This window comes from Notamacropus eugenii, chromosome 2, assembly GCF_028372415.1.
Source record: "Notamacropus eugenii isolate mMacEug1 chromosome 2, mMacEug1.pri_v2, whole genome shotgun sequence".
Classification (NCBI taxonomy): domain Eukaryota; kingdom Metazoa; phylum Chordata; class Mammalia; order Diprotodontia; family Macropodidae; genus Notamacropus; species Notamacropus eugenii.
Window position 1 is genome coordinate 112,433,936 of NC_092873.1, and position 13,580 is coordinate 112,447,515.

The 13,580-nt window shown below is 35.1% G+C and overlaps 1 protein-coding gene across 12 annotated transcripts in view; it reads left to right on the top strand.

Annotated features, from left to right (window-relative positions):
• The window catches only part of LOC140526282 (putative adhesion G protein-coupled receptor F2P), a 57,532-nt gene that overhangs the window by 13,049 nt on the left and 30,903 nt on the right, over positions 1-13,580 (top strand). For 4 of the 12 annotated variants that reach the window (XM_072642388.1, XM_072642398.1, XM_072642390.1 and 1 more), the window contains exon 3: positions 6,039-6,138. The exons of 1 other annotated variant lie outside the window; for it this stretch is intronic. In XM_072642388.1, the coding sequence (XP_072498489.1) occupies positions 6,067-6,138 (72 nt within the window). In that variant the 5' untranslated portion in view covers positions 6,039-6,066. Of the gene's footprint in view, positions 1-6,038; positions 6,139-8,342; positions 8,408-12,235; positions 12,268-13,580 lie in introns of those variants that run through there. 7 more of the 12 variants (XM_072642392.1, XM_072642393.1, XM_072642395.1 and 4 more) reach the window with 5 other exon arrangements.

Consider the following 13,580-nt stretch of genomic DNA (forward strand, 5'->3'; position numbering starts at 1 on the left):
AGGGGATGCACATGTGATAACTTATTGGGTAGCTACAGTTCCAACATGTTCTCAAGAATGGTTGGACCACTTCACTTCTGCCAAGAGAGCATTAATGTCCCTGTTTTCTCACAGCTTCTCTATCATTTCTCATTTTCCTTCCTTGTCAGTTTTGCCAATCTCACAGGTATGAGGTCGAATCTCAGAATTGTTTTCTTTTGCATTAATCTAATTCTTGTGATTTAGAGCAAATATAAAGGAGGACCACTAAACCATTCATAAGAATCTTCTTGGGCTGAATATTAATTTAGAAAACCACAAAGTAATATTGTATATGTTTTATTGTATTTTATTTATTTTATTAAATGTTTTCTAAGTGCATTTTAATCTGGTTCTAGCTGTGGAGAGCTGAATGTTGTCTGTAGGCTGTATGTTTGATACCTCTGATCTTAATAATTTTTTTCATATGGCTATTGATAGGTTGGATTTTTTCCTCTGAAAAGAACTGGTTCACTCATATCCTTTGACTATGTACTGGTTGGGGAGTAGTTTTAGTTAGTAATAGACTTTTCTACCATGCATGCCCTTTGACCAAGTAATACCACTCCTAAGTCTATATTTCAAAGAGATAAAAAACAAAAAAGAAAAAGTCTTATATGTACAAAAATATTTATGGTAGCTCTTCTAGTGGTGCAAAGAACTGGAACTTGAGGGGATGTCCACCAATTGGGGAATGATTGCACAAGCTGTATACAATTGTGATGGAATGCTATTGTGCTGTAAGAAATGAAGAGTAAGATGCTCTCAGAAATACCTGAAAAGACTTACATGAACTGATGCAAAGTGAAATAAGCAGAACCAGAAGAACAGTGTACATAGTAACAGCAACACTGTAAAATGCTCAACTATAAAAGATTTGGCTAATCTCAGCAATATAATGATCCAAGGTGATTCTAAAGGACTTATGATGAAAGGTGCCATCCATCTCCAGAGAAAGAAAGGGTAGAACCTGAATATAGATCGAAGATATTTTTTCTTTACTTTATTTTTCTTGGATTTTTTTGCCTGCATTTTCTTTCACAGAATCATTTACATGGAAATGTGTTTTTCATGACTACACATGTATAACCTATGTCAAATTGCTTGCCTTCTCAATAGAGGTGGGAGGGGAGAGAGGAAGAGAATGTGGAACTCAAAATTTGAAAAGAAAAGTTAAAATTGTTTTTAGGTATAATTGGGGAAAATGAAATATTTAATTTTAAAGGAAGAAAATTTTCTTTATATCATATTGAAGCCTACCTCTCGACCTCTTCTACCCATTGTGTCCAGCTCTACTGTTTAGAGATAATCAAAATAATTCTAATTCTTCTTTGATTTCACAGCTTTTTGGATATTTAAAGATAGTTATCATCCCTTCTGAAACTATCTGCTATTTCTTCAACCAGTTATCACATAAGAAGCTTCCTAGTTCCCTTGCCCTTCTGGTTGCACTCTTTGGTTGGTTCTCCAGGTTACTGATACTCTTTTTGCCATGTGTTGCTGAGAACTCAACATATATCCTACATGAGGCCTGACCAGGAAGAATGTGTGATCACAGCTACTTTGTGATTTTGGGCAAGTCATTTCCACTCTTTGGATATTGGTTTTCTTCTCTGTGAAATGAGAGGGTTGGAGTAGATGATCTCTAAGGTCCTTTCCAGCTCCAAGTTCTGTGATCTTATGATCAGGGCACTATGAACTAGAGAAACATGCAGACATTTGCCCCTTTGAAGTCTAGTTTAAATGGTACCCCTGCCACAAAACTATTTCTGATCTTCCTTGCTGGACATAATGTTTCCCTCTTCAAATTTTTCAAAGCACTTTTATCTGGATCTTACCTTTGAAATGATGACATTCTGCTGTCCTATGATGGCTATCTTTATACATCTCTTACCTTCCCTATCAGAATTTAAGCTTCTTGAGGGCAAGGGTCTAGGCCTTATTTCATCTATATCTTCTCAGTGACTGGTATGGTATTGAGGAGACAATAATCTCTTAACAAATTATTAGATGTTTTTTACAAAATCTTACGTCAGTGCTTCATCATGACATGGAGGTAACATTGGATTCTTGAAATCTGCTTGGAACTGGAAATTTTTGTAGATTCTACCATGCTGAAAAGTTTTCCAGTGCAATTCTGTTACTGACAGACTGTCTGATTTTTTTGAGATCACTCTAGGTGGGTACAGACAGGGACATCACCACTGTTGCATTCAGTAATGCATTCTTTGGCCATGACAACACAAGAAAAGAAAGATGTTTTAATTGACTCATAGTACTATGTAGTGGCACTATGCAGCAGACAGCTGGGTGGCGCAATGGATAGAATGCTAGGTCTGGAAGGCTCATCTTCATGAATTCAAATCTGGCCTCAGATGCTTCTTAGCTGGTGATCCTGGGTAAGTCATTCAACCATGTTTACCTCAGTTCCTCATCTATAAAATTAACTAGAGAAGGGAATGGGAAACCACTCCATTATCTTTGCCAATAAAACCCCAAATAGGGTCATGAAGAACTGGATATGACTGAAACAATTGCCCCTTTAAGCTTTTGTGGTACTGGGGACTGAGTGGTAGAAAAGGGAGCCCAAGGTATGCTTTTTTAAAGTCATGTGTGAGCATAAATTTAACTGTTTCTTTAAGTGTCCAGTGATCAAAGAATTAATGAGGATCCTACTGAAGGAACTAAACAACATTCAGATTGATGTTCTCACCATAACTGAAACTAGAACAAATGAGGAGGTTGCAGGTAGATGGAAGCATGACTCATGGGTTCTCTGTGGAGCAAAAGTGGATAAAGGAGTTGGTAGAATGAGTTATTGGGTGACCAAAGGCAGAAAGAAACATTGGTTTATGGTTCATTTAGTCATGACTGGTGTAAGTAAAAAGATTACTGTGAACATAAGTGAAGCTCATGTGTCAATCAATATCCATTTCAGAGGATAAAGAAACAGAGAAATTCCATGAAGAATCTGACAAGATCCTTCAAACAATATCACATATACTTATTTCTTGGTATTCTGTTATTTCAGTGCTAAATTTAAGTACAGGGGTCAATAGTGAAAAATGTGTTAGAAAATATAGTTTAGGACTAAGAAATGAAAGAGGCCAAATGCCTTTAGATTTCATGGATACTTCACATCTATATAACATTGAATGTTTTCTTCAAGAAGATAGTCAGAAAATAATGGACATGAGAAATACTGAATAATATCATAAAAAATAAAATTGACCACATCTTAACAGACAAGAATCGCCTAGTTACTAAGTTGGAAGTAATTTTTGAATCATTTGTCTATGTGCAGCCATACTATTGATTGCTTAGAGTCAAAGTTGACTATACACCATATTTGAAGAAAGGATGAAGAAAAGAATATTCTGTGTGCTATTACAAGTCTGTATAAATTAATTTAAATAAATAGCTGACTGAAAAATGGGAAATGGATACAAGTAAAAATATTGATTTCAATGATCACCATTCTTAGACAAGTTTAACTAATGTAAAACAGATATCACAATGTGGATACTTCAAAGGCCTATAAACCAAGCACTTGATCTCCTTGCAAGGACATGGCTGTGTCTGGTGACACTTTCATATATTTGTACAGAATCTTAGCATCAGACAAAACCCTGCATATCTTCTGAAAGCATGAGTCCTCTCTGTAGCATCCATAATGGGTGAGGAAGCCACCATCTCATGAGAATGTGGCCCGTTCCACTTTTGGACAGCTCTAATTATTAAGAAATTCTTTCTTGTATTGAGCTAAAATTTATGGCCTTGTATTTCTACCCACTGATACTAATTCTGCTTTCCTGGGACAAGAACAATTAAGTTCAATGATTCTTTCAGCCAGCACTAGTCTTATACTCTGAAGACCTGGATTCATGTCCCACCTCTGCTGCTACTTAAATGTGTGAGTGTGGACAAGAGTCTTTGAGTCTCAGTTCTCTCATTTGTGAAATGAAGATAATAGTATTTTCAGAATCAACTTCATAGGTTTCCATGGACATAATGTTTTATAAAACTAAGCACTAGTCACTAGTATGCATGGTGGTGCGTGCCTATATTCCCTACTGCAGAATTACTTGAGTTTGGGAGTTCTGAATTACAGTAGGGCTAAAGCAGACTGGACTCTGCACTTAGTTCTTCAACAATAGGATGGGACCCCAAAAGCCCAACTTGGAAAAAACAGAGCACTTTAAAGCTTTGAAGTCAATCAATACTGGGACTAGGCCCATGAATGGCAGCTGTACTTCCAGCCTGGAAAGATAGGGAGATCTAGTCTCAAAAAAACTAACACACACACACACACACACACACACACACACACACACATTGCTGAAAGTGCTATAGGAATGTGATTAGTCATTGTTACTTTTATTATTTCCAATGTTGGCCTTTTAAGTGTTTGAAAATAGTGATCATGTCTCCCTTTCTTTTTTATAGGAAGCAGTAAATTAGGTGCAAACTGGGGAATATGGATTAAATGGAATTTACCACTCCCTCTTTGTTCAGAAAAGGCTCTTAAAGCCATTTACACTACAGCAGAGGTTCCCAGACTTATTTGGACTACCCTCCCCTTTGAAAAAAATTACTCAGCACCCCCTGGAAATCTACTTTCTTTAACCCTTTAGCAGTTTTTAAAAAATTTGCATCATTTCAAAAATATATAAAATATATTTTTAAAATTATGCATCTTAAATTTAACAATTTATTATAAATTTGTGGGTTTTTTCCCTGCATTGAAATTTTGATGACACATTACTGCATCAGTATGTCTATATATATATATATATATGTATATATATATATATATATATGATACTATATATATATATATATGATACTATCATATTGTAAATAAGTCATTATACCCACATATTTCTGCCAATGCATGCTGGACTTCATGATAATGTGTGACACGCTCTCCTGCCAACACTTGCTTGTTAAGACCTGCTTTACTTGACCACTGATGTGTTACAACTTGCATTTTGTGTGTTTATTTGGAAAATAATGTAATCACTATGACTTTAACCATAGTGGGGAACATTTTTTCTGTGAAGTTTAGATTCAGTTAAAGGGCCTAGATGGCCACATGTGGCCTTGAGGTCATAGGTTCCCCATACCTGAAACTCTTTTACACAACAGATGAAACATATATAAATGATTTTTCAAATTTTTCTTATCTGTTCTTCTTTCCTTGTGCTTCCACTGTCTCCTTATTTTTATTCAAAATAACCTCAGCATCTGAGGTTACTACCACCCACCCCTTGTTCCAGCACCCACCAAGGGGCGGTGTTGCCCACTTGGAGAACCTCTGAACTAGGGCAAAGGTCTTCAACCTTTACTATGACATGGACCCCTTTGGCAATTGGATGAATGAAGCCCATAGGCTCTTTCTTACAATAATGTTTTTTTTTGTTTATATTCATAATAGCAGGAAATGCTAAATTTCTACTAGAAGTTAATGAAAATAAAGATTTAATTTTTTCCCCATCCAAATTCTTGGATTCCTGTACCTGAGCTTAAGAAACCTTGATCTAGAAGATGTAGTATAGCTAAACATGCACATGTAGACAGACACATATGGCTGTACTTCCTGTCCTATCTTCACCTACTGTCATTTCTACTCCTCAAATCTGAAATATTTTTAATAATTGGTTGGCAGCTGACGTATAGCAAGGTTAACAGCTACCCTTAGAGGATTTCCGGTTTTAGGTATCATACGGGGGGGGGGGGGGGGGGGGAACATCAGAGGGTTGTGAGGATAGGGGTCATCTCATCCCCAGAAGGAGTCAGTCTTTCTGATCCAAGACAACTCTGAATAACCTGAAGACAGATTCCCAGAGAAACTGGAGAACTAGGCTTGGTCCGTCTTTTTTAAAAATTAAATTTAATTTTTTAGGCAGGAATAGAAGGCTTATTAAGTTAAGAATCTGTTCCTGACCAACCTTTCCTTCTACAGATGCATGGAGCTTGGATAGCAGTGATTCAGAGACTTTTTTTTCCTTTTCTAACAGAAACAAGGAAGTCAGCTGGGTGGAAACAATGTCCTTAGCAATTCTTCTTTCCTGTTTGATGTTTTTCCAATCCACAGAATCCTGCAAAACCCATTGCCAGGTTAGTAAAAGGCTGAGAGGAGAAGAGAGAATGAGAAATACATGACAGAATGGAAAGAGCCTGAGATTCATAGTTAAAAGATTTGGGTTCTTTTAGGTTCTTTTAGGTGGTGTGATGGAACCTGATGGACAGCTCCTGAGAGCTGTTAAATTTTCAGTGTATTTACAACTTGGAAATAGGCAAATGTTACAAATAGAGGCTTGATGTTTTGTTTATTGTGTAGACAAAAGAAAACTATAGAGAAAATGTTAATGTAGATTAAACTAAAAAAAAATGTACACTTTTTTTTGGGGGGGGAGAAGGAGACCTGGTTGTTAAACATTTACTAGTGCACTACTATTTCTATTTCTATCTAGGAGTGTTGGACATGGAATCAGGAAGACCCTGGTTGGAAAGCACTAACTAGCTATGTGGCCCTAGGCAATTCACTTAACTGTTCATTGTCTCAGTTTCCTCATCTATAAAATGGTGATAATTATAGCCAGGATTATTGTGGGAGTCAAATGAGATAACAGGTGCAAAGTACTTTACAGATCTTAAAGTTTCCTATGAAGACTCACTATTTGTCTCTACCCGTTAATAGCTCTGTGATCTTGAATGAGCCACTATACTACCCTGAGCCTCAAGATCCACCCTTAGAACCTATCAGCTGAAACCTCAGGTAGTTGATGTGGGGGATAATAATTATATTTCTGTTACCTAACTCTCAGGTTGTTGTGAGATTCAAATGTGTATGAAATTGTTTTATTACTATAAAGCACTTGCTTAGATTCAAAGACTTAGATTCAAAGATTCAAAATTTGTAAAGCATTTAGCACAGTGCCTGATATATGGTATATATAGTATCATATATTTTAATAAATATTTGTTCATTTCCCTCCTCTTACCTCTCCCATCCTCCCAATCCCCCAAACAATCAAATTTTTATTAAATTAAATCTAAGTTTTTGCATCCATGGCTAGTTTTCAGTTCTCTCTGTACACTAGGAAAATCAGGGCAGATGAATGAAATCCACATGTTTCAAACAAATACCAGAAACAAAGGGAAATATTTAAATATATACATATGTATATACACACACACACACATATATATATATATATATATATATACACATATATGTGTATATGTATGTGTGTATACATATACATACCTAAGAGGTGTTTGCTTGGGGGAGGCACATCTCTACGCCTTTTTTTCCTCTGTCTTCTGATTGAGAAGCAATAAGCAGTCAAGCGATTAAAAGATGTAGAGGAAGGAGAAATTCGAAACACAGATGATTCACAAACTAGAACATGAATCTTTGGTTACTTGAGCGTTGACTATGTTTTTCCTCCTGGGAGTGAATTTTGAAACTCATAATTATCGTGACTTATGGAAGACAGAAAATGTACACAAAGAAGCCAGATTTTTATAGTTCTTTTTGTTTTATATCACATTTATTTCCCATGTATCTCTCCTTTCAGCTCCTCTATTCACAATCTGGGTTCTATTTTTGGTTGAGAGAGTACATTTTTTTCCTATTACTAGTCATTTTATTTCATTCTTTCCTGACCAGGCCTTTCATTAGGCAAATCAGGGATAATCACACCTTCTTTAACTATTCACAAGGGTGTTGGCAATCCAGTAGATAAAGTCAATAACTTACTGATAGCTGCTTCAGGAGTGAAAGGTGGGGGATTATTTAGTTACTATAACTTTTAAAAATAGAAATAATAAATTCTCATTTTGGTAACAGAGAACCAAACCACATTAGAAATAATAGTTACAGTAGTTTAGATCTGGGAAGGACTTTTCTAGCTCACCCAATTCAAATCTTTCATTGAAGGAAGTGACTTGCCTAAAGTCACCTAGTGGTAAAACTGGTTTTAGAGAGCAATTCCTCATGCTTTCCCCAGCAATTCTCTACTCACGGATTAGAACCCAGAGTCCTGGCCTCCAAACCATCTTTTTTTTTTTTGACGCACCATAGGAGTTCCTGACTTCTAGTGACTGTAGTATATATAGTCCCTGCTTCTACCCTTATTAACATTATCTTTCAGCCAACTGCACCTATGGTGGCCAATCCTGGTACAGAGGTTGGAGGACAGGTCAAATAATCTCTAAATACCTACATTAAGAAGGTAGAAATGTAGGAAGCTGTTTTCATAAAGAATTTTCAGATCTTGTTCCCAGGTTGATCTATTCTCTTTGTCTCCCATTAGAAGGGATTCTGGAAGCTACCCAGTTTCTCTCCCCCACCTGAAAGCAGCTCGGCTGGTTTAACAAGGTTTGAGAATCTGTTTTCTACAATAAACATCAGGCAGGAACTTTTGACTAATGCATAGATTGCAGAGGGAGAATGTAATGACCTCCTTCTAGTGCACTGTAGCAAACTAACATTCAGACTGGGCAAAAGTGTAGTATAAACCCCTTTCTTAAATGAGACGTTATTCCTTCTTCTTATGGTAAACAACATATTTCCTCCACCCACTGACAACTGAACCTGACTTATGCAATGTTATTTTACTGGGACCTGTTTAAATAAACCATCCCAGATACTAATTCAATTCCAAGTATAACTCAAGGTGTTGATTTTTGGGGTATGGTTCTTAACTACTGTTGCAGTAGCTGATCCTATTGAGATCCCATCTTCAACCATTTCCAGGCTTCCTTCTTGTTCTCCCAACATTCTTTTCTGCATCTAGACCAACAGCTCCTATAGAGGTTCAGTAAGCTGACACTTCAGAGGGCTTTGATGTTTTCTGAGCAAGCATCCATGTGGAGTCCAGAATTCTAGCTCTTTCTGGACCATTTATGTCCACAATAATTTCACCATTAAAATATTAGTAAGATAGATAAATAAATGGGACCTGAAACTAGCAACATGATGAGAGTGAATATGGCTATACTTATGCCCTCGTCTAATACCCTCTTAGGTCTAGGTAGATCTTGAATTTTATTTTGTTTGTTTTGGAAGACAGGGGTAGGTTTTAAGGGAAAGATAATATAATGAACTCCATCTTACAGATCACTGCAAATGATAACAAGTTCATGACTGCTAATTCTGGATGACTCTGCCAGAAAAAAATGAAAAGGGGGAGGGTAGCTCTTACTAGCCGTTGCTTTCAAGAAGGATCCTAGAACCCAGGTGTCTGCTACATTCGTGAGATGATCTAGATGTGCATGGGAGTGGGATAGGCTGAGGGTGGTGAAAAGTGGGGTGAGGATAACAGAATTTTAGCTTCTCAGGTCATGGACAGGAATGGTTAGGTTATAACTGCACTGATTTCAAATTTAATTTCATTTTTCAATTAAGAAAAAATATTTTCTTGCTCTCCTAACTCTCCTTACCTCCACTGGAAAAAGAGGAAAACAAAACCTTTGTAACAGGAGCAAATACACACACACACACGCACACACGCACATGAATACTCATACACACATCTATCTGATTCTGCATTCTGAGTTCATCACTTTTCTATTAGAAGGTGAGTAGATGCTTCATCATCAGTCCTTGGAATTGTGATTGGTCATTGAACTGATTGAAATTTGTAGATCTTTTGAATTGTTTTGTCTTGGCAATGATGTAATTATTGTATGAATTGTTTGCTTCGTTCTGCTCCACAGAACTCCACATCAGTTTGTTCCTGTTGACCCAGATTACTCTGAAATTGTGTCTTTTGCCATTTTTCATTAAATAATATTCTATTAAATTCATATACCACAAGAAAGAAGAAACAAACAAAAAAAAGAGAGCAAATGGTGTTCTTCATCTGCTTTCAGACTCCATAGTTCTTTCTCTGGATGTGAGCATTTTCTATGAGTCTTAGAGTTGTCTTAGATCCTTGCATCGCTGAGAAGGGTGAAGCCTATCAAAGTTAGTCATAGCATAATGTTGCTGTTACTGTGTACAATGTTCTCCTGGTTCTGTTCATTTCACTCAGCATCAGTTCATGTAAGTCTTTCTGAATTTTTACTGAAGTCCACCTGCTCATTATTTCTTATGGAACTATTGTATTCCATTATATTCATATACCACAATTTGTTCAGCCATGCCCTCATTGATGAGCATCCCCTCAATTTCCAATTCTTGGCTACCACAAAAAAGCTGCTATAAATATTTTTGTACATGTGTATTGTTTTCCCATTTTTATGATCTCTGTGAGATACAGACCTAGAAGTGGTATTGCTGTATTACACAGTTTTATAACCCTTTGGGCATAGTTACAAATTGTTCTCCAGAATAATTGGATCAATTCACAACTCCTCTAACAATGCATTAGTGTTCCAATTTTGCCACATCTTCTCCAACATTTATCATTTTCCTGTCTTGTCATGCTAACCAATCTGATAGGTGTTGTTTTGATTGGCATTTCTCTGATCAGTAGTGATTTAGAGCATTTTTCATATTACTATAGATAACTTTAATTTCTTCATCTTAAAACTGCCTGTTCATATTCTTTGACCATTTATCAATTGGGGATTGACTATCATAAATTCAACTCAGCTCTCTACATATTTTAGAAATTTTTTTACCAGAGACACTGGTTGTAAAAATTGTTTCCCAGTTTTCTGCTTCTCTTCTAGTCTTGTTACGTTGGCTTTGTAAAACAAAATAAGAACGTTTAAATTTGATGTAATCAAAATTATCCATTTTGCATTTCATAATGTTCCCAATCTCTTGTTTCATCATAAATTCTTCCCTTCTCCATAGATCTTACAGGTAAACTATTCCTTGCTCTCTTATTTTGGTTTTAGTGTCATCCTTTATGTCTAAATCTTGTAACCATTGTGACTTTATTTTGGTATATGGTATAAAATGCTGGTCTGAGCCTAGCTTCTGTCATATTATTTTCCAGTTTTCCCAGCAGTTTTTGTTAAATAGTGAGTTCTTATCCCAGAACTGGGAGTCTTTGAGTTTATCGAACAGTCGATTACTACAGTCATTGACTACTGTGTCTTGTGCAGCTAAACTATTCCACTGATTCACCACTCTATTTCTTAGTCAGTACCAAATAGTTTTGATGATTGGTGCTTTATAATACAATTTAAGATACTGTATGGCTAGATCACCTTCCTTAGCATTTCTTTTCATTAATTCACTGGATATTCTGGACATTTTGTTCTTTCAGATGAATTTTGTTATTATTTTTTCTAATTATGTAAAATAATTTTGATAGTTTGATTGGTATGGCACTGAATTAGTAAATTAATATAGATAAAATTGTCCTTTTTATTATATTAGTTTGGTCTACCCATGAGCAACAAATATTTTTCCAATTATTTAGATCTGACTTTATTTTGTGTGAAAAGTGTTTTGTAACTTTGTTCATGTAGTTCCAGCGTATGTCTTGATGTGGAAACTCCCAAATATTTTATAATTTCTGCAGGGACTTAAAATAGAATTTCTCTTTCTATCTCTTGCTGTTGGGCTTTGTTTAGTAATATATAGAAATGCCAATTATTTACATGAGCTTATTTTATATCCTGCAACTTTGCTAAAGTTGTCAATTATTTCAAGGAGTTTTTTACTTGATTCTTTAGGATTCTCTACGTATACCATATCATCTGCAAGGAAAGATAACTTTGTTTCTTCTTTGCCTATTCTACTTCCTTTAATTTGTTTTTCTCTCTTACTGCTAAAGTTAACATTTCTAATACAATATTGAATAACAGTGGTCTGAAAATGGAAATCCTTGGTTTACTCTGACTTTATTGGAAATGCTTCTAGTGTATCCCCATTACATATAATGCTTCCTGAGGGTTTTAGATAGAAACTACTTATCATTTTAAGGGAGATTCTATTCCTATGCTCTCCAGTGTTTTCAATAAAAATGGGTGTTGTATTTTGTCAAATGCTTTTTCAACATCTATTGAGGAAATCATATAATTTCTAGTAGTTTTGTTGTTGATATAGTTAACTCTGCTGATAGTTTTCCTAATATTAAACTATCCCTGCATTCCTGGTATAAATCCTGCATGGTCGTAGTGTATTATCCTTGATATAAGTAACTCTAATCTTTTTGCTAATAATTCATTTAAAATTTTTGTGTCTATATTCATTAGGGAAATTGATCTATAATTTCTTTCTCTCTTTTGGCTCTTCCTGGTTTAGATATCAGCACCATGTATCCTAGAAAGAATTTGGTAGGACTCTTTTACCTATTTTTCTCAAATAATTTATATAGTATTAGAATTAGTTGTTTAACTTTTTGACAGAATTCGCTTGTAAATCCATCTGGCTCTGGAGTTTTTTTCTTAGGGAGTTCATTGATAGCTTGTTTAATTTCTTTTTCTGAAATAGGATTATTTAAGTGTTTTATTTTCTCTTCTGTTAATCTGGGCAATTTCTATTTTTGTAAATATTCATTCATTTCACTAAGATTGTGAAATTTATTGGCATATAATTGGGCAAAATAGCTCCTAATTATTGTTTCAATTTTCTCTTCATTGGTGTTGATTTCATCCTTTTTCATTTTTGATAGTGGTAATTGGTTTTCTTTTTAAAAAGATCAAATTAACTAAAGGCTTATCTATTGTATTTTTTCATTTTTCATTAGTTTTATTTATTAGTTCAGCAGTTTTCTTAATTTCAATTTTATTCATCTCTGCTTTGATTTTCAGAATTTCTAATTTTGTATTTAATTGGGGATTTTAATTTTTTTTCAGTTGCATACCTAATTCACTGATTTCCTCTTTCTCTATTTTATTCATGTAAGCATTGAGAGACATAAAATTTCCCCTAAGAAGTGCTTTCACTGAATCCCATAATATTTGTTATGTTGTCTCATTAGTGTCATTCTCTTGGATGAAGTTGTTGATTGCTGCTATGATTTGTTGTTGACCTACTCATTCTTTAGGATTAGATTAATTAATTTTTTCTCTTTCTTTCTATGGCCCTTTGTTATATATAATTTTATTGTGTCATGATCTGAGAAAAATGCATTTTATATTTCTGCCTTTCTGCATGGGATTGTGAGGCTTTTATGCCCTAATACATGATCAGTTTTTTTGTAGGTGCTATATACTGCCAAGAAAAAGGTCTATTCTTTTCTATCCCCATTCAGTTTTCTCCAGAGGTCTACCATATCTAACTTTTCTAAAATTGTATTCACCTCCTGAACTTCTTTCTTGCTTATTTTGTGTTTAGATTGATCCAGTTTTGAGAAGGAAAGGTTGGTATAGTTTGCTGTCTATTTCTTCTTATAGCTCACTAAACTTCTCCTTAAAGAATTTGTATGCTATGCCACTTGGTGTTTATGTATTTATTACTTCGTTGTCTATGCTACCTCTTAGCAGGATGTAGTTTCCTTCCTCATCTCTTTTAATTAGATCTATTTTTGCTTTTGCTTTGTCTGAGATCAGAATAGTTACGTCTGCTTTTTTTCTTCAGCTGAAGTATAATATATTCTACTCTAGCCTTTTACCTCAACTCCATGTATATCCCTCTGTTTCAAATG